This window comes from Myotis nattereri (genome assembly GCF_964212035.1).
Source record: "Myotis nattereri genome assembly, chromosome: 2".
NCBI lineage: Eukaryota > Metazoa > Chordata > Mammalia > Chiroptera > Vespertilionidae > Myotis > Myotis nattereri.
In genome coordinates, this window is record NC_138076.1 from 19,229,888 (window position 1) to 19,251,313 (window position 21,426).

At 41.2% G+C, this 21,426-nt stretch overlaps 1 protein-coding gene across 5 annotated transcripts in view; it reads left to right on the forward strand.

The window, feature by feature from the left end:
* NRG1 (neuregulin 1) overlaps positions 1 to 16,560 on the forward strand; it is a 1,003,358-nt gene extending 986,798 nt beyond the window's left edge. For 2 of the 5 annotated variants that reach the window (XM_081083054.1, XM_081083052.1), the window contains 6 exons: positions 2,964 to 2,987; positions 7,871 to 7,973; positions 9,539 to 9,665; positions 11,975 to 12,105; positions 12,912 to 13,118; positions 15,795 to 16,551. In XM_081083054.1, coding sequence (XP_080939180.1) covers positions 2,964 to 2,987; positions 7,871 to 7,973; positions 9,539 to 9,665; positions 11,975 to 12,105; positions 12,912 to 13,118; positions 15,795 to 16,446 — 1,244 coding nt within the window. In that variant the 3' untranslated portion in view covers positions 16,447 to 16,551. Of the gene's footprint in view, positions 1 to 2,963; positions 2,988 to 7,870; positions 7,974 to 9,538; positions 9,666 to 11,974; positions 12,106 to 12,911; positions 13,119 to 15,265; positions 15,408 to 15,794 lie in introns of all 5 variants that reach the window. The other 3 variants (XM_081083055.1, XM_081083053.1, XM_081083056.1) reach the window with 2 other exon arrangements.
* The last annotated feature ends 4,866 nt before the right edge of the window (positions 16,561 to 21,426 follow it).

Below are 21,426 nucleotides of genomic sequence, written 5' to 3' on the forward strand. Positions count from 1 at the left end.
AAAAGTGTTTGTGTATTATTTTTTTTCTTGACTCACAATGAAGAAACGTAGCCACTGATAGTAAAAATAAATTACAGGAGTATTTGCTCCAGGTCTAGAATGACTGATGCATGTTTCCTCTGCTTGTTTCCTTGTTAGGGCTTATGGCCAGAAGAGATTCCAATTTTAAGTACCAATTTCCCTTTGAATTATTTGAAATTGGAGCTGCCTGATATGAATGACTTCCCATGAAATGAAATTATAGTTAGGCTCACAGACTTACCTATAAATGTAAATGCAGTAATATGTATGCATGGGCATGCTACTAATTTTATTGAAGACTTAACCAAGCTTTCTATGCACCTAATACAGATCATTAGCAGTGTTCACGTAGGCATGGAGTAATGATTCTCTGGGAAGAGTTTCTGCAGATATTTCTTGATTTTTTTAACCCTTAAATTGTTACTGACTGGTAGGAGCAAAAGGCAAGAGATAGAGTTTTAGGGAGAAATTTTGAGTCACATCCTCATGGAAATGTGTAAGGAAATTTATTATCACTCCCTCCGAACATGAATTTTCATACCTGGTGTTCCAAAGTTTACATGAAGGGAACAAATTGAAGAGAGAAAAAAAAAAACGTCCATTTGTCAAATTGTTGCACAAAGGCAAGAGATATTTGTTTTGATTTGAATACATTTGTTTTGCTGTGAACATCGTGCAGCCAAATCAACCCCATATCCTCTGGTTTTTAATTTATGAAAAATGTAGTTATTTGCCTGAGTACCCTGGATGCAGGCAGAGGGACTCCCTATTATATCTAGTGCCTTTCTCTATCATTGTTACTCAATGAATTATTTGTTGTTTTTTTTTAAATCTGTGAAACCTCATTTTCTTAAGAGGTGGCGAGTTTTTAAAGTCTAAATTCTTGAGGTATCCCAGGAGCTTTCCGAGTTTTCCTGGCTATGAAATTAGTCAAAAGTAAATCTCCACGCAGTAACTGGCCCAAGGGGAACATCCAGACGAGAATGTTGTCCAAGCTGTTAAACCCTTTGGCCACTGGCCGACCCATTTCACGGCTTCTTTATTCCATAGGGTCACCCTGTGAGGCATGTGTCAGTTTCATAAGCATTTTGTCAATGAGCAATTAACTTGTCCAAAATCACTGAACAGGCAAATGGCAGAGGCAGGACCTGAAACCAGGAAGGCTCCAGCTCTCTTAGCTCCTACCCTTCCCTCTCTGTAGGAGGCGCTTTGTCCAGGCCCAAACTGATGGCTTTGTAAGAGAAGTCCCACTCTGCCAAACTTAAGAGGTGTTTTTTCATATTGGTGGACCGCCCTGGTGTCTCTCTAATCAGGGATCAAGGGGAGGAATGTAGACTCCTGACTTCTGTTTTCATTCTGGCCCTGCCTCGCCATCACACTGTGTGCTCCTAAAGGGCCCCATCTGGTAGAATTTGATTAATCATTTTTGTTTCAAAGATGGGAAGTGTCATTTCTAGAGCTTTTTTCTTCTTTGCCTTATGTTCCCCCTCTACCCATTTAAGCCCATGCAGGTCCTGCCAGGCCTGTAATCCTGGCGCCTCTGCAGGAGCGCAGGCTGGGGGCTCACACTCTGAGTTCCCTTCCTGGCCTGCCCTTGCGTCCTCTGGATGCCTGTGCCTGTCTCAGAGCTCAGCACTGTGGAGTGATCATCTGATCGGCTCTCTGTTATTTGAGGGAGTAATAAAATTAACTAAAAGCTGCAGGAATTGTATTCTCCCCCTCACCCCCCTCCCCTTTTTTTTTTTTAACAATTTGAAAAAGGCATTAAGTGTTTGCTGTGCCGTACAGGAATGACAGGAGGAAGCTGGAAGCAGGTTCTGATGCCCCAGTGCCCTCTCTGGTTTTTGGAGTAGAAATGTTTGTTAATATCACATGAGGGGTGGAGAAAGTAGAAAGTTAGGAGACAAGGAGATAGAGTTGTTTTTTGTCTTTTTTTTTGTAATATATTTTATTGATTTTTCACAGAGAGGAAGGGAGAGGGATAGTTAGAAACATCGATGAGAGAGAAACATCCATCAGCTGCCTCCTGCGCACCTCCTACTAGGGATGTGCCCGCAACCAAGGTACATGCCCCTGGCCGGAATCGAACCTGGGACCTTTCAGGCCACAGGCTGATTCTCTATCCACTGAGCCAAATGGTTAGGGCCTGAGTTTGTGTTTTATTAGTAATTTTAAAATTCTTACCCAAAGATGATTTTTTTTTTAAAAGAGAGAGAAGAAGGGAGAGGGAGAGAGAGGGAGAAACATGAATTGATTGCCTCAAGTAGGCATCCAACTGGAGATTGAACCCCCAACCTGAATATGTGCCCTTTCTGGGAAATGAACCCTTGACCTTTCAGTGTACAGGGCAATGCTCCAACCAACTGAGCCACACTTGCCAGGGCAAGGAGACTGTGTTTTTAAAAATCAACAAGAAAGATGAGAGCATAACCAAAGAAAAATATAAATCCAATATAATAAAATTTTCAGACCAAATTTTTAAACTCATGGCTTCTATTCCTGGCTCTGCCACTGTGTGTCTTAGGGGAAAATAATTTCATCGACCTGGAACTTTGCCTCTACCTTTTAAAAAGACAGGGATGAAATAATGCCAAATGCCTTTTGTAATTATACATATGATATTTCTATTCCTAAACAACATGGGAGCAGGAGCGTAGAGAATAGTTCAGCTATACAACTTCTCCCTCAGTAAGGTCTTTTAAGGGTTAATAAAGTCTCAGTGTGCCAGTATTTGCACACTCCTTGAAAGAGAAGTTCCCTTTGTGGACTCCTGGGGGCGTACCTGAGCACTGCTTCACTAACAACCACCATTTGTCCTGTTCAATGTGCACGCACAGAGAGACATAGTAGTCATGTGTAATGTGTTTTGGAGTGCAGTGTATTACTCTTTTCTGAAACTTTTTCCCTTTCTTTCTTTTTTTGTCAACTTTCTGCATTGGCAGAGCATCTTGGGATTGAATTTATGGGTATGGACCAATCATCATTCCTTTTAGCCTGCAGAATTTAGAGCCTATGAGCTGAAATCTTTTTCTCTTCCTACTCTTACCTTTCAGTTCCTAACTAATTTCCTTTTTCTTTAGAAGGGATCATACAGCTATAACTAAAGTGATTGTTCCACTTTCAATCTATGATTAGTTTACCCAAAATGTTATTGAGCACAGCAGCTTTTAGATTCCCAAGCTTCACTTAGAGTTTAAAATCACCTCACCTGCTGCAAATTCACATACATCCCACCTTCCTTGACCCACTGATTGGATCTGGCCATGATGTTATTTAAGAGCTGGGGTAAGTTGGAATGACATACAAGGCTACAGGAGGAAACAAACCAGGGGCTTAAGAACCAAAGAAGTTTTAAATACTTCACCCTAAAAAAAACACACCACATCTTAGACTGATGGGAGTTTGACATACAATATAAAAATCATATGCAATATAGTAACATAGAAAGCCCTTACATTGCAACACAATATGACATGAACAGACATGAATTGCTCTGATTTTCTGGAGCTATTCAAGCATGACTCTAGTCAGCTTCATTATCTCCTGAGCAAGGAAATAGAAAACAGAAAGATATAAGCCTTGTGCTATTTTAGGTGGAAATTCTAGTGCTAATGGAATTAAACTTGAGTCACTAAGATTATCCAGACAAGTAATCAAATACTGTAAACATCAAATATCTCCTAGGAGCATATGAATTTGGAGCATGCTCCTTCTGAAGGCCTTCGTCCTAAATAGTTGATAGAAAAGGTCAGTCTTGGGAAGAGGGGAAGCCGTGCTACCTTCCCAGAGGCTCCACTGCACAGGCACCAGGCCTCATGAACACTGCACACAGCCCTGAAATGGGTAATGGTTAACAGTGTCCTGATTAACAGAATACCTGCTCCCCATCCAGCTAGTGTCAGTGAGAACATACAGGGAGGGCACCCTCCAACTGCTCTTTCATTTTGGCTGATAACCTCACAGTTGACAGCTAATGCACTTTCCAGTATTTGTGGGAAATGAGGCTGTCGCAGGCTCTACCAGTTGCAGGAATAGAAACTCACTGAATTGTCCATTCCTCCAAAAATCTTCCAAGAGAAAACCATTTAATGAGAAACCTCCCGCATTTATATGTGGTCTTTGAACATCAGAGAACACCTCCCAAGAGTGAGAGGCAAGAGAGGGCCTACCAATGGCACTTGAGTGGCAGGTCGCCTACATGAGGGGAGTTATCTATATGGTTTACTTCCCTTGGGATAAAAAATGACCCACTTCTGAAAAGGCTTATTAGCCTTTCCTGCACGAGGAAGAGCTTTCCACCATCACCTTCCTTCTTCTCCCCAACAGCATCTTTTCTACTTTATCACATTGGAGTCTGACTATAGAATTTATTATTCCCATTCCTGAGCAAGGAAGTGAGGTAAAGGATAGTTTAGATATACCAATTCGCCCTTAGTAAGATCGTAAGAGTTAATAAAGACTCCACAGTCCCAAGACTAGACCAGTCAACCCTTAATAAGGAAAGTCAGACCTTAAAGGTCAATTAAAACTGAGAAAGACAAGGCCTCTGTCTCTTGGCCTGGCCAGATCCTACTGAAAAACATGCTCAATCTGATTCACTTGAATGTCCAGCCAAACCAAAGAGCAAAGTCTCAGCAGCTTTTCCACTCATTACGGCCGAGCTGCCAATTGGACCGAGGGCTTCTCTTTTTCAGCACTGCCTCTAATTTACTGTTGTCCTATTGACCCCATTTTACACTAGGAAAAAAATAAGGAGGAAAAAAAAGGGGGCTGGGGTATTTATATTATTTTCATCAAGTATTTTTCTCTTAACATTCATATTGTAGGGGCAACCTGACCTAGGAAATCATTGGAAAATCAAACAGAAACAGATGAGAATCATTGAAGGCAGTCAGTAAATGCTGATGGGAATACAGAATCCTAGTCCCACATCTGTGTTCTGTGGGCCTTGGCTTTCATGGGTCATCTTAGCACTTTTGCTTGACCCCTTGGCCTTTATTGCGCTGCCCTTTTATTTCCATGACTGATCTCACAGGGACATGTGTGCCTTCCTACAGAACATAGGAAGAATGCCAGGTATTCACAAACCCAGGTCAAACTATTCTTTTATTATTAACCATCAAAAACGTGTCAGAAGAATCCCTGAGAGTACGCGTGATGCTTGGTCTTCCTTTAGTCCTTGGCTAGAGCCCATGTTTTTAGTTTGCAGAAACCATTTCCCAGTGTTCCTACAGACACGATGGTAAGATGTCAACGCAACCAAGCCCTTACTGTTTTAAAAGAAGAAAAAATAGAGTGAGTGAAAAAGGACACAGAAGGCAGGGTCTTCATTTTCTTGGAAATAATACGTGTGCACTCCAATTTCTTAACCAGCTCGCAGGAACCAAAGGAGCCTTGCTCTGCGTCCTGGGTCCCCTGGAGGACCCGCAGGGAGGTGCTGCCTCTGCTGCTTGACGTAGATGCTAAATACTGATCTGGATGCCAGGTCATGGAGGAGACTCCAGTGGCACCAGCTCACAGATCAGCACCCCATAAAATGTAATTCCCTGTCCTGTGGCTATGGGGGAGGAGAGGCAGCGACACAAGCAATTAACACATCAGCATTCACATTCCACTCCTCACTTGACTTTTGCGGCACAAAAATATGTGACACCACTTTTATGTCTCCTGGTTCATTGTTGCACCGCAGTGCACCAGCTGCTTGGCTTCCTAATCGTGGCTTCCCTGTGCTGGCCAGCCTAGGTTAGGAGTTATGCTGTATGGGGTAACCCTTCCAACTTCGCACCCACTTGTGCTTCCTACCTGAGCATTTCCTCCCTCTGGTTTTCTTTTTATTTGTTTCTTTTTCCTCCCTTAGTATCAGGCATGCTGTGCCAGGGACTTCAGATGACTCCTCCACTTCTAACCTTGTTTTGCCTTGACCCTGACTGCCTCCCTCTCTCAGTCATTCTGTCAGTCTGTCTGTCCTCCTCGGTTTGTTTTTCCTTTCCACTTCCAACCCTTCTGGTTTGTTTTTGTCTAATCTCTGCGGCATTCTAGTCTTTTACCCACTGACTTCTGTTCTCCTCCTCCTCCTCCTGTTAATAATCAGTGCTCTATTAATTTGATTTGACAATGTTCCTGACCTGTTAACTGGAATTTGATTACCGTGGGCTTGGCTTGTAGGAAATGTTTTGTATAATGATAAGGTCCACTGTGTCACAGAAATTAAAATGCACTTTTTCATTTCAAGGAAACTTCCTGCAAATTGCTCTCTCTCAATAGAGAAAAGAGGTGTGGTCGCTGAGACTGAGAATGTCAACTGGAAATGTTCAGAAGGCCCATGTTGATGCCCGGATAAGAGGCGTTCATTCGTATAGGGTGTCCCAAGATTTACGCAAGATTTTCAATTCAATTCAATTGCAAATCTTGCGTGAATTTTGGGACACCCTATATAATATCCCCCAGATCTTGACCAGCCTGTTAATCAGAAAACCAAGCACAGCTGACCCTGCTTGTTATGCACTGGTTGAGTTCTCTTTCTCAGTGACCTGCAAACTAACTTCCAATAAGTGTAATTAGACTGGTTGGAAGTTCAGCTCCTAAGGCAGTGGTTCTCAACCTTTCTGATGCTGCGACCCTTTCATACAGTTCCTCATGTTGTGGTGACCCCCAATTTCATTGTTATAAATTGAACATAATTAAAGCATAGTGACTAATCACCAAAACAATATGTAATTATATATGTGTTTTCCGATGGTCTTGGGCGACCCCTGTGAAAGGGTCACTCGACCCCCAAAGGGGTCGCGACCCACAGGTTGAGAACCGCTGTCTAAGGGATCAGGTTCACCATTAAGTCAGCCAACCTTGTTAAGAACCTGATCTACCATAGAATCAATCAAGTTGTCCACGCCCAAAAAAACTAATTTGCAAATAGAAAGACTTTCATGCATAAGAGACTGGTTGCATTTGAGGTACAATAGTACCTTTACTTCAAAATTCTAACTCACACCTCCTTAGTGTAATCTGCATTAGCTAATTTGCCATGTTGGTCAATGCAGGAATGTATAATCTATTCCAAATTACATAATATTTGTGCTAGTTATTCCTTTATACAGATAGAGGAGGAGTCTAAGTGCAATTGGTGACGTAATAATAATTGTCCTCCGAAGAACAAGTCTTCACCTTTGCCCAGGACTGTCTTAGCCACCAGATTGGATTTTCTCTGATATAGTGTCTTGCTACTCCACATCCTGTGGCTTATGTTCACATTTTACTGTGAAATCATACGGATCCTGCCCTGATTTGGTTGCTCACTACAAGCCAAGCTCATGTTCGCAAATGTCTTTGAGTTTATTTCGTTAAGTTATAAATGGTTCTCTGTAAAGACCACTGGAATATACAATAGCTGGGAAATCAAAAGAGACAGGGGGTGGAGAGAGAAAGGAAGAGAGGAGGGTCCCAGTGGTGCCAAACCCAGCTCCTTTTATTGGCGTTGATTCCTGTTGTCTTTGCAAGAGATGTTTGCAAGAGATTTTTTTAAAATAAAAGTACAGTTTTAACCAAATAGTTACCTTGTAATCAATGTTTATGATTTGCTAATTTTATTCATATATATCGATAGTTTATAATTAAAGTAATATTATGGCATAGTTTTTTATTGTAAATGGCCCCATCTGGCTTTGTTGTTTATACTCACCACATAGAGCAGTGTTATGCTGTACCTTAAGTATGTCTGCAACAGTAATGAATTGTCACATGTTTATTTCTTGTGACCATGGATAGTGCCATGCAGCATGCCAACTGTTCAATTGTAAGTCCGGGCAAGGGTCAGGGGCCTTTGGTGACATCTGCTCTCATCCCTTTCCAGAAGCAGAGGAGCTCTACCAGAAGAGGGTGCTGACCATCACTGGCATCTGCATCGCCCTGCTAGTGGTCGGCATCATGTGTGTGGTGGCCTACTGCAAAACCAAGTAATCCTTCCTCCCCGCGCTGCTCCCTCCTGACAGAAACCCATCTCCACAGCCCTGTCTTGGGGAAAAAAGGGGGGGAGGGACCCCAGGAGGACTTTTCCCCTTAGTTTTTCTTCTGAATCATCCATTTGAGCACCTTTCCTAATCACATAATTAGCAAGCACTGCCTATTGGTGTGAAAATGCTGAGGAGACTTCTGATGAGTGACCACAGCCCCCTGACCAGAGAAAGGGCTGGGCGGGCAGGCTTGTATGGGGCCCACACATGTGCATGTGTGTGCGCATGTGGATGTGAGAGGAGGGTGGCGGGTGCAAGAAGTGCACTTGTCAAACACTGCTGGGGACACGTCCAGTTTGCAATTACCATTCGAAGATAAAGGAAACACTTGGTGGCATTTGAGATGCCGTTTTCTGAGCATTATCCTGATTATTTTTTTAATTCCATCCAATGAAGTTTCCAGCTCAGATGCTCATGAGTGTGAGATGTACAAAAGGAATCTTCTGAGAGGAAAGTCAAGGGAAACTTGCTTTGAAAGAACAAAAGGGAAAACATTAAAACAGATTTGTGTTCACTATTTTTGATCCTTTAAAGTGGGTCCATATTAACAAATGTAATCACTTTGTGACACAAATTCCCTCCACTTTCTGACGTATGACCTCCACTTCAAGTCTAAACAAATATTAACAGTTTGTTTTGTTGCTTCATCACATAAATTTTCTTGCCAAAGCAAGTCATGGGGATATTGTTATGATATCCCCAAAGACAGTGCTTTTAGTCCATAAAATCCAGGGCATAGATGGAGTTTTCCTACAACCCCAGAGCTGTGTGCCAGAATTGAGTAAGCGACAGAGATAAGCCTTCATGGAGTCACCTTAAGAGTTATTTATTTATTTATTTATTTATTTACTTATTTATTTATTTTAAATTTTTATTGTTGAAAGTGTTACATAGATCCTTCTTTTTTCCCCCTTAACCTGTTCCCTTAAGAGTCTTTTTAGATATTTTAATACCTAGTCATAAAAAAAAGTTGCCAAAGTACGATTCTGTTACAATTGTGCCCAAATCTACAGGCCAAATATGCACGTTTTCACTCATGTACAGTACTATGCATGCACACACACCATGGATCATGTGCAGATTCAGAACTAACTGCGTTTTCTAAAGGCCAACAGGCAAAATTACAAATGAAATCAGCTCTGTCAATTGCACAGCGCAAGTTGTTGCCTAAGACAAATGACCGCCTGTAAGACTTAGGCCCAGATGGGTGGATTAGCGACGATGGGGTTTCAGCCAAATATCAACCCGACTTACCCCAGCTTCTCCTCTGTCTGTCTTCTCTCTCAGCAGTCCGGTTTCATTTCTGTAAGAAGCCCGTTCGGCTTCTTACACCTGTTGGTTACTAGAATGTGTGTGGTTCCGCAGCTGCCCACAGGCAGATTCTAAAATGAAATGGCACACCCTCCCTCCCCCCTCCCTCACCACCAAGCCACTGCCCGGATTATGTGTTGGTGAAATAAGGAATGTAAGCAATAGAAAAAAGTAAATGCTCCCTTTTCCATACGCAGGAAACAGCGGAAAAAGCTTCACGACCGGCTTCGGCAGAGTCTTCGGTCCGAGCGCAACAACATGGTCAACATTGCCAACGGGCCTCACCACCCCAACCCACCCCCCGAGAACGTGCAGCTGGTGAATGTATGTTGACTCTGGCAGTGGATACGCTGAGCATCTCCCCTCTGTTCAGGCACCTTGCAGTTTATTTTCTAAAGCTCTTAGCTGCTGCCATTAATCTCCACGGCTTCCAGGAATCCAAGGTTTTGCCAGGAGAAAATAATGGGGACATTTTTTAAAGTGGATTTGGTTACTGTAAAACCAGCACATTTCCTCCCCTAAAGTGTTCATTAAGGGGTTGGAATAATAATGTTGGGTTTGTTCTGCGGGGAGGCCGTAGCTGGAAGAAAGAAAAGAAAAACACAAAGGAAAATTAGAAAATGAATGATACAAGAATCAGAAGGAAATGTTTTATTTTTCTAATTTGGAAATGAAGGCTGCTCCAGCCTCTCACTGATTAGTACTGAGAACGGAGCTGAGGGCTTTAGAGTGATTTTACTGGCGGCTTCACCGTGCCCGATGATTTGCGGATTCTGATTTACAAAGGAAGAAATTAGGGCAGGAAAGGTCAAGTGACTTATCAAACTTGCTTCTCAGCAAAACTGGAGGAACATTTGCTTTCTATTCCCTGACTCTGTCTACGTGATGCCACACCCTCCTGATGAAACCTACCCTTGACCACTCAAGTCCTTTGTTTAAAATTTACCAGGCTTTGAAGTATAACTGAGTCATAGAATATTAGATTCCACAAAGTCTTTCGATATCACCTTCAAATCTTCCTTTTTTTTATTTTTTTAACAGAGAAGGGCCAGAACTGGACTCAGTTTCCCTGGCTTTTGAAGTGTTGCTCTTTCTATTCCTATTCCACCATCATTCTTCCTGTTTTCATCATTTCTCTCTGATTTTTTACTTTTTATAAGCAAAGCTTGAAGATTGTATTACACTACCATTTTCTATTCTATAGAAAAAGGTATATTTTGTGTGGAGCAAATATATCATGGACCCAAGTTCAGAGTGGGTGGTTTCTAAACCACCAGTAAGTCTTGTAACAGTGACCTACAGGAGGCTGGTAGAGTCAGGTGCAGATACATTAGGATGCTTTGCTGCTTCCACCCCCATCAGTGCTCATTAGAATGATCTGCATGGTCGATCAATGCACTCACTATAGACACACCTATACACTGTCACTAAGATGTAGGAAGCAGAATGACTGCCTGGATTCCATTCATGGCTCACACACTGTGTGACTTTAGGCTTTAATCTTTCTAAACCCTATTTGTTCATCATGAAAACAGGCCTAAAAATAATACTTACTTCAGAATGTTCTTGCTAGCATTAAATAAGAGAACCTACATAAAACACTTAGCCCAGTGGCATTTAATGAGTGTTGAATAAGTGTTAAATGTTATTTTCATTAGATACACTGAGCTTACACTGCCTTCCAGGAGCAAGAGTGAAATGGTACCCAGACTGGAAGTAGCTCATTATGTGTGACGCCACCATCTTTTCCTTAAAGCCAGCTAGCCGCACGTCCCAGGGATTCCACATGGAATAACCTTTCCTCCAAGAGAACCAGTTAGAATTTCAAGCATAATTCAAGTTGCATTTTTGGGGGTTTCCATGAATATATGAGGTTATTTTAGCGCTCACCGCCCATCAGATTACAAAACCCTATTTCATTTGAGGGTATTCTTTTCTTTGCCTCATCCTCTATTTAACTTAATTTGGTGTAAATACAAATAGTATTTAAGACAACTTCAGAATGTGCCTCTCCCGCTGAGAAGACAGTAAATAGCTACTGTGATTTGATGATGAAAATTAAATAGAATGTACTTGCACTGCATTTGGATCCTCTATGTATTATATGCTTTCTCAGATGTGTGACCTTAACAATTTCTGTACATCCTTCCTATCTCTCAGTAGCCTCACTACTCTTATTACTGACAATTTAAAAATTCCAGTTGTATCATTTGGGCAACGTGGACACTAGGAAATTGTAAAACAGTGGTAGATCCAAAATATAGAGACTTTAAACAAATTCTTCTTTCACTTGTAACAACCATGACAAAAAAATGAATATTGGACAAATATTTTTACTGAATTCTAGTCATGTTATCAACTAGAAACAAACTAAAAAAAAAATGGATAATGAGCAGTTATGACTGTAGGACCTCTATTGAGAACACGTCCAAAGAGTAACTTATTAACTCCACTCACTGAATCTAAAGGCCACGGTAACCAGAATAGGATTTTCCATCTGGACATTGGAGAAAAGAAATTTATTATGAAGAAATGTACTGTTTATTATGTGTACTAGAACAGATGTTTTTGTGTGACAGTGCTAATGTTTTGACTTACCTGAATCTTCAAGTTGTGTCTCTTTGTTTATCCAGCAATACGTATCTAAAAATGTCATCTCTAGTGAGCATATTGTTGAAAGAGAAGTGGAGACATCTTTTTCCACCAGTCACTATACCTCTACAACTCATCATTCCACTACTGTCACCCAGACTCCGAGTCACAGGTATGAGAAAAAAACAATTGTGTGGTTCCTCCGGGAATGAATTTTTGTCAATTTCCTTGTGCTGTCATTGCCTAAGAAAGGCACAGGACACATGTACGGGGCAGTGAAGTATAGTTAAATGTATGGTGTGGGACCAAAACCGACTTTGGACATCAACTGGCTCTGCCATTTAATTGCTGTTTAAATTTGAGCCTTCATTTTTTGCATCATCAAACAAGGGGAAATGAGACCTACCTCGAGTTGTTCCCTATTTTAGAGATTGTCTTTACTCTTGCCCAACCACTCACTGAATTGCTATACTGGGAAAACTCTGTCTTAGATGCAACATCATACTTAGAAGTTGACTTCTCCCATTGATTGAATTGCCCTGGGAAATACACATGAGAAATCGATTAAATAGGTGAACCCTAAATTAGCAAATGCCCTGGTGACCAATATCTGAGTGCAACACTAGTGCAACCAAAGGCAACACTAGACTTCCAAATGTAGCTCACTTGGGCAAGTATTTCCTTAACCTAAGCTGCCAAGATCAGAATGATTATAAGAACACTTAGCACATAGTGATATTTGATAAATGTGTTGAATGAGTGAACAAATGAATAACCTGTGTCCTTACAAAACCAATCTAAATCAAGATCCTTCCTATAGCAAGTATCTTTATAACAATTCTATTCTGAGACAAGTTATGTTATAGTGAACTACTGATGCATGGACAATTTGAAATATTTGTCTGGTCATTCTCTTCATTTCCATTTTTGCACATAATTTTCTAAAAAATATCTTTGCCTTCCCCATTTCCCCTCTAGCTGGAGCAACGGACACACCGAAAGCATCATTTCTGAAAGCCACTCTGTAATCATGATGTCATCAGTAGAAAACAGTAGGCACAGCAGCCCAACTGGGGGCCCCAGAGGACGTCTTAATGGCATGGGAGGCCCTCGTGAATGTAACAGCTTCCTCAGGCATGCCAGAGAAACCCCTGACTCCTACCGAGACTCTCCTCATAGCGAAAGGTAAAACTGAAGGGCAAAGCTACTGCAGAGGAGAAAGAACCCCAGTAAGCGAACCCCCATGAGCACCTGCGGTCTCACCTAAGGAAATCTACTCTAATGAGAATAAGGGGCAGCAGTTGCCTGTTCTAGGAGTGCTCCTAGTTGATGAAGTCATCTTTCTGTTTGACTGAACTCATTTCTTCTGAGCTTCTCACCTCGTCCCAGTGGCCAACAGGCAACAGACTCTTAACGAGCTGGAATGATTTGATGTGGAAGGGGCAGCCAACCTGGAGTTCCTAGGTCCGGCCTTAGGCTCAGCCCCACTCGGGATCTGTTTCCTCAGTTGTCACTTTAGAGAGATGGCACCAGTGATTGATAAGGACCCTTCTAGAATTCCAATTTGCCAGTTATCCAAACTCTGGTCGAACTGACCTCGTGTTCTCATGTGCTAACTCGTCTTACCTTCCAGCCTCAGTTAAATCAAATCAAGGGCTATGTCACTGCTGACTCTCATGGGGAACAACTGCTTGCGTTCCACCATAGATGATCCCTTTTATGAAATTCCAGGAAGGGATGAATAAATAAATCTTTTATATGCTGCGTCTGACAGTCTTCACAGGTGGTTTTCAAAGTAGATATTGCCTCTCATATGGCCCTTTATTCCAGAATGTTTTGGCTTTTTTTCTGTGGGTATTGGATTGGGTTGGGGAATTATAGGAAAGGTAAAATAAAGAACAGAGGAAAGTAAACTGAAAGAGATGCTTTATAGAAATACTAAATTTATAGATTCTCTATCCATTTTCACCTAAACTGGGAGAGAGTTATACCCAACCAGCATTTCTAGCCTACCAGTAAGCTGTCACTTGTTTGTTTTCAAATCCAGAGGGGTTTTGTCTGCTTGTTTACTGTATCATCTCAGTCTAATCTTTGACCATTTGTTCAAAGCTTTACATAATGTCAAATATGTATTTGGTATTTACATGGGTGGAAATAGTTTGGTAGACTCTTTCCACTCTTCGCTTGGGAAGTACTTAAGACAAAAGATGACCAGTTTGGGGCTTATAGGTCATATAGACCCTGCTAATCACTTCTCCAATGGCCTTTCTATGAAATATCCCAAACTGGTATTTCAAAGCTTTATGGAATTAAAGGTTGCTCTGTTCATGGATGAAAAATAAGGCATTGTCCAAAACTGGTTTAAAACATTACTCTTAGATATACACATAATTATACATTTATGTATTTAAAAAGTCTGTCTATTCTGTTTTAGTCTTTTTTGAAACCTGAAAGAGTTTAGGGATCAATTCTTTCTTACTACATGTGACATTTATCTTTAAAGAATGACATTTCCCTACTGTGGTAGACTTCCTTGAATATCCCAGATAGTCTCTAGAATCATGAAAAGATAAATCACTTTTATGTGTTTGGCTAAATTTGGATTAGCATTTCTCAGAGAGCTAAAGTTAAGTACTCATAAAGCAAAAAGTCTAAAGATTCTGGCCCCAAGTAGTTCAACCTCTAGACACTCTCCCATTTTAGACACAGCTAGGTCTCACATTCATATAACTCTGAATCATGGCTGAAAGCAGGAAAGTTAATAGGTTCCTGTTAGCTAATGTTCAGACGGTGCTGTCCTGAGTCATCACAAGTCGTGTCAAATTAGACTCTGAGAACACCAATGTGAAAAAAAGAGTCATCTAGCGCTATGCATCGGTAACATTTTTATCAAAAGCTGAGAAATGTGACTGTCAATAAGCCACATGTCTTCTCCAGTGCCAAGTCAGGTCTTCTTATTCCCGGGGGGATAAAGCATGATATGGTAAAAACATTGCACTCAGTGTCTTAACAAAAAGATTCAATGAGCATTATCAGCCATAACATGACGTAAGGTAACATGGTACAGCAGACCTTGAGCAGTCACAAAGATGAGCCAAAGACTGATGCAGCTCTAAGCTTTGGAAGAAAGGTAGACCAGAGATTGATTAATATACTGTGAAGCCAATGTAAGGTTCTCTCAGGCTTACCTTTGGATGTCTTGGTCACTGGGATGGATAGTTGCAAATTGAATGTTAAGAAGTAGCATTTCATGGAAAAATTTAAAGCACACAAATATGTTACACTGTTATCAAGAATAAATCTAAGTCACTATGCTCTTTTTTTTTCATAAGACATAACCTTATAGCTGAGCTAAGGAGAAACAAGGCACACAGATCCAAATGCATGCAGATCCAGCTCTCAGCAACTCATCTTAGATCTTCCTCCATTCCCCATTTGGGCTTCATTCTCTAAGACCCCTTGGCCTTTAGGAAGGTATAGTATTTAAGTAATACTTCTTTCCCTTACAAATCCCTCAGCCTTGGTCCTTACAAACTAACAGGTTCCCAGGACCTCGTGCCCTCTAATCTTGACTCATGTTTTTATTTACAATCATGATGAGATTGAAAATCCTTAAAGCTTTGATGAGCTAGGCCATGTAGCTGATCTGTGCATGTACTCCTGTAAGGAAACTCTTGGCTTCATAACTTGAGATTCCAAGGGTACTGAATGTCCTAGTGTAAAAATCCAAGAAGTATACGATGAACAGAAATCCTTTGTTCTCTGATTATATAATATCGTGAACTCTGTCCCCTTCCCCTCCCTACTCTATGACTCCTCTTATTCCACCACACTTATGCGGGGTATTCTGTGCTCACACAGGTATGTGTCAGCAATGACCACCCCGGCTCGTATGTCACCTGTAGATTTCCACACGCCAAGCTCCCCCAAATCGCCCCCTTCGGAAATGTCTGCACCTGTGTCCAGCACGACGGTGTCCATGCCCTCTATGGCAGTCAGCCCCTTTGTGGAAGAAGAGAGACCTCTGCTTCTGGTGACACCACCACGGCTGCGGGAGAAGTATGACCACCACCCTCAGCAATTCAACTCCTTCCACCACAACCCCGCGCATGAGAGCAGCAGCCTGCCCCCTAGTCCCTTGAGGATAGTGGAGGATGAGGAGTATGAAACGACCCAGGAGTACGAGCCAGCTCAAGAGCCCGTTAAGAAACTCACCAACAGCCGGCGGGCCAAAAGAACCAAGCCCAATGGCCACATTGCCAACAGGTTGGAAATGGACAGCAACACAAGCGCTGAGAGCAGTAACTCAGAGAGCGAAACAGAAGATGAAAGAGTAGGTGAAGCCACCCCTTTTCTGGGCATACAGAACCCCCTGGCAGCCAGTCTCGAGGCAGCACCTGCCTTCCGCCTGGCCGAGAGCAGGACTAACCCAGCAGGCCGCTTCTCGACACAGGAGGATCTGCAGGCCAGGCTGTCTAGTGTAATTGCTAACCAAGACCCTATCGCTGTATAAAAACCTAAATAAACACATAGATACACCTGTAAAACTTTATTTTATATAATAAAGTATTCCACCTTAAATTAAACAATTTATTTTATTTTAGCAGTTCTGCAAATAGAAAACAGGAAAAAAAAACTTTTATAAATTAAATATATGTATGTAAAAATGTGTTATGTGCCATATGTAGCAATTTTTTACAGTATTTCCAAATGAGAAAGATATCAATGGTGCCTTTATGTTATGTTATGTCGAGAGCAAGTTTTGTACCGTTACCGTGATTGCTTTTCCACAGTATTTCAGCAAAACCTCCCATATATTCTGTTTTCGCTGGCTTCTTGTGCATTGCATTATGATGTTGACTGGATGTATGATCTGCAAGACTTGCCACTGTTCCTCCGTTGGCTTAAAGTAGCACCCAATCAGTACGTCTTGTAATGGCACATCCATCCAAATACTCCTCTCTTCTGTACGAAGTTTTCTTTTGCTTTCAGTCTATGAAATGAGTCGTGTCTACTCTGCCAGCCAAAGGTTTGCTTCACTGGGCTCTGAGATAATAGTAGATCCAACAGCATGCTACTATTAATTACAGCAGGAAACTGCATTAAGTAATGTTAAATATTAGGAAGAAAGTAATATTGTGATTTTTAAAATAACTATATTATTCATCAGAAGACAGCTTGCTCTCACTAAGAGGAGCTATCACTTATTTTATTTCAATTTATTTTTCTTGACAAAAAAAGCCACAGTTTGGAGGGTAGCAGAGAAAATGGGGTCTGGCTTGCTATTAGGGTAAGACCAACACCTTATCAGAGGACTCAATGTCACTTTCTCTCTGGGGGAATGACACAACGGCACATCTAGTTGAAGATCAAACCAGGGCTGGACAAGGTGCAATCATTCCTGACTTGCATTTTTCACTGATTTTGGAGCTAGTGATTGGTTCTGTCTTCTTGGCTTGAAAGAGACATGCGATGGCACAAACACCCCAGCTCCAACAGCACACTCAGCACTTGTCTGAAATGCCTAGAGGGAAACGCCTGCTGTGCCTAGTGGTGACTGGTCATCATAGGGAAATAGAGTGTCCAGAAGGAGGGATTGATGGAAGACACAGGTGGAGGGCTGATGTGTGGCATGGGTTGCAATTTTAAACGGTTTTGTTGACCACTCCTTTCTCCTCATTAGTTTCCTCTTGCTTTTCAATGTCGCCTTGATTAGGTCATGACTATGCATGAACAGTTTTGTCAGGAATGGCCAGCATGCATGTGATTTGTGACTAGTAAGAACATTCTGAGAGTGATGCTTCATCAGGCAACATCAATAGTGTTGGAAAGATTGCACCTTTCCCTGCAGAAACACGACCCCCTCCTGTGTACTGACCTCTTGATTCCCAGCCTGTATCACCCATTTCCTCCTTTGTTTTTGCTTTACTCTCGCAAAACAGGACTAAGATGGGTCTAAACTTTGCATGTTCTCTTGGGATTGTAAATCCAAGGAAGGCCTATAGGTATTAACATTTGAAAGAACTGCTAATTCAGGAAAACAATAGCTTTTTGTAAAAATTGCAGGCCCCCATTTTACCTGATACCTGCCGAATCTGGCTGGAGCTCTACTGAGGTTCCAAGTAGACTCCTGGGAGGCATGTGAAAAAATGGGGAACAGGTTAGCAAGGGGTCCAAAATACCAGGGGTGAAGTCAATGCTGCTTGTTGGCAGGTGAACTGAACCTATTTCTTCACCAAATTTCTATGTTAAAGGTAAAGGGGAGAAGATACATGCAGGTAGGTCTTAGAAGAAAAATGCAGGCTGGGCATGAGTCATGTCATTGAGCTCCTACATGTTTCTACAATCCACAGAGATGCCTGATTGATTGCAGGTCTTTAAAGTTACTCTGAGTATTTGATATCCCAGGCTGCCCTTCACTGTTCACATACCACGTCCTCTGTGCCCAGCAGTGCCCTCATCAGCTTCTTAATCCACATGGAGGGGCCCCTGTCAGGCTGCACAAGTTGCACTGATTTCCCAGGTCTGTAGACATGAGTAAGCTCATGGCAGGAGGAAGAAGACAGTCAACCCAAAGAGGTTCTGTAAGTTATTCTAATATTGCCTTTGAGTCAGTCTTGGAGTATTTCAATAAAAAATTCCTATCACAAATTAAAACTACAACTTTTGCTTCTAATTCTACAGACGTAGGAGTATTCACATGTCTCATTCTGAATAATTTCAAGAATAAATAAAATCTATCGAGAGCAATGAACAACATGAAAATTGTTGTAAATTTTCAGGTTACAAAATATATATGAAAACCTAGGATAAGAGGAAAGTTTCTTTCCAATTTGATTCTAGTCACTCACAGAGGGGGGCGTTATTCGGGACAGCATTACCTGTAAAGCCAGAGCTTCCCTTGATAAGAAAGGCCAGCTGACTCCTCAGGGCTACCTGCTGCGGCCACCGGATTTGTGTTCACAGGGACATCTCTATGATGTTTAACTGCCACGTGGCTCTCAACCACCCACCCTGTTTATAAACTCAGGCAGTGCTGTGGCCATTCAAAGGAGGGTGAACCTGTGTTCCCAGCAAATGAAAAGCTTCTGTGGGTTTTTGGGTAATTGCCCAGAAGTTCCACAGCCACTCTGCCCCCTGGAAATCATATCCGAATGAGGGCTATGCAGTGGAACATAGTATATGCAAACTTCTTTTTCTCACTCGAGATTCCTTTACTATCCTACTCTCCCTTCTTGCCTGGTATGACTTTTTTCCAAGAGTACCTGGACAGCCTCATGCTTTCTACAAACTAACGCTCTACCAGGGTGTATGTGAATGTGTTTCAGACACCAACATGCTGTATCTTCCTTGTTTAAGTGTGACTGTCTTGATACAGGTGGAGTTTATCCAGGGTAACTTGCTCAGTAATTATTCCTGTTTTTTTCTGGCCTGGAGTTAAAAGGGGCACAGCTCATATTGGTGAAAATAAGGAAGGCTAGTTTTATTATTTAGCACTGGCTGCATTCCACCAGCCACAGAGATGAGATTTCTATCTACAAAGGCCCATGAAACACTGCAGAGAAATGCAGGCAAAGGGAAATGGCCACATTTCACAAGTTCTATTATATATTCTTTTGTAAATACACCATGTACATTACTTAGATGTTTTCCTAAATCATTTACTGTCTTTATGAGTTAATGTCAGAATTTTACTCTCTCAACTTACTGTATAACATTGTAAATAACATAATGTCCTTTATTATTTATATTTAAGCATCTAACATAGAGTTGTTTTCATATAAGTTTAAGGTAAATGTCAAAAATATATGTTTTTTGTTTTTCTTCACTTTAAAATTATGTATCTTTTTCTTTTTTTAAAGAATAATTTATTGTTCAGGAGAAAGAATGTATATGTAATTGAAACTATTTGAAGAATGCACATTTGAAAGCCGTGGGGGTACTGATAAACTAAAGAATTCCTTATCCAAAATACTAAGCAATAAGTAATTGTGATTTATTTAAAGTTTTGTTCATTTTCCATGAACGAAATACTGCAATAAAAATGCCACTCTGTGGAGACCTGGGAGTGTTGCTCAGCAGACTAACGTTTCAGTCTGTTAGACCAGCACCTTTCGTGTTCCTGCGACAGATGTGCTAATATAGGAATGTGTTCCATGGACCCCACATCATCTTGTCTGTGCTTTGCTTTGGCCTCACTGTCTATTCTTGAGTCATCTGCTGCCTATTGATTCTTCTTGCCACTGTATTCCTTGTTTAAGGGGCCACATCCAAGCAATATGATGCCACCCCCCCCCAATACACACAATAACATGTCAGAGAGGACATTCTAGGCATGATCACTGGGTCTTGGTTGTTAACATGTTCTGTAGTAACAGCAAGAAACTTCTTCAGACTAATGGAAATGTCAACATGGCAACCCATACAGTCATGAGAGGAAAACTTGTAATTATCATTCAAATAGTCTGATGGCCACCATGGCCTCAAAGCAGCCAGTCAGAACCTGGCCATGCTAAGCTTCCTATCGCTTCAGTCAATTTATTTTCCATCAGGCTCTTAATTTAATGATTTACTGTTTTAAGAGGAGATAAGGCTAAATTGGGCTCATTCCCCTTGTTCTATCAATAAGTTAAACTCAGTGTCCATCTTACTCCTCAGGGAAGGGCGTATGCATGAGAAATGTCCCATATCCTAAAACTCACAGAAATGAGGATATTACTTTTCTTACTGAAATTAGCCTAAACAAAAGCCATATTTTAACGAATAGTTATTTGCATGGGTGGTACTCTTTATATATTTCAAGCATTTTACTCAATATTCCAAACAGGGTAAGGGCAAGAAGAGGTCAGCAATCCTTTGGGGTATACAGTGGCCCCCTTTGAAGTCTGATGATACCTGAGGCTTCCCATCAACATCACATACAGCCAAATTAAATATCTGGATAATTGTTACTATTCTCCATTCACTTCAACCATGTAGACTCTTGCATGTCAAACACATGATTCATGTTACCTACCAAGAGTTCCACTAGTGTCCTCTCCAAAACAGTCTGGATGTCTAGAAGAGTCAGAGTGATCTTTATGCTAGTTTTACTATTTACATTACTAAATTTTCAAAACTATTCAGAAACCTCGCATTTGTGTCAACTGTGATTTACATGCACACACACACACAAATGCTGAACACACACTAACCCAAAGCCACCACATTCTTTCACCTATTCAATTAAGAAAATCAAGGATTGAGCAGAATTTAAAAATTAAAGGTGAAGGCATTTTCCTATGTCTTCAAATTTAAGCTGAGGCTTTGACCATCTCCCAGATTGAAAACTACAAGCTGTCTTAGTGATTTCTGTTTAAAATTGGGTACCGAAGCTATATTTGAGGCAGATGCATGTATGGTGGAGGGAGGTATGGAGAGAGTGAAGATACACATATAGCCAAATTAAATATCTGGATAATTGTTACTATTCTCCACTTCAACCATGTAGACT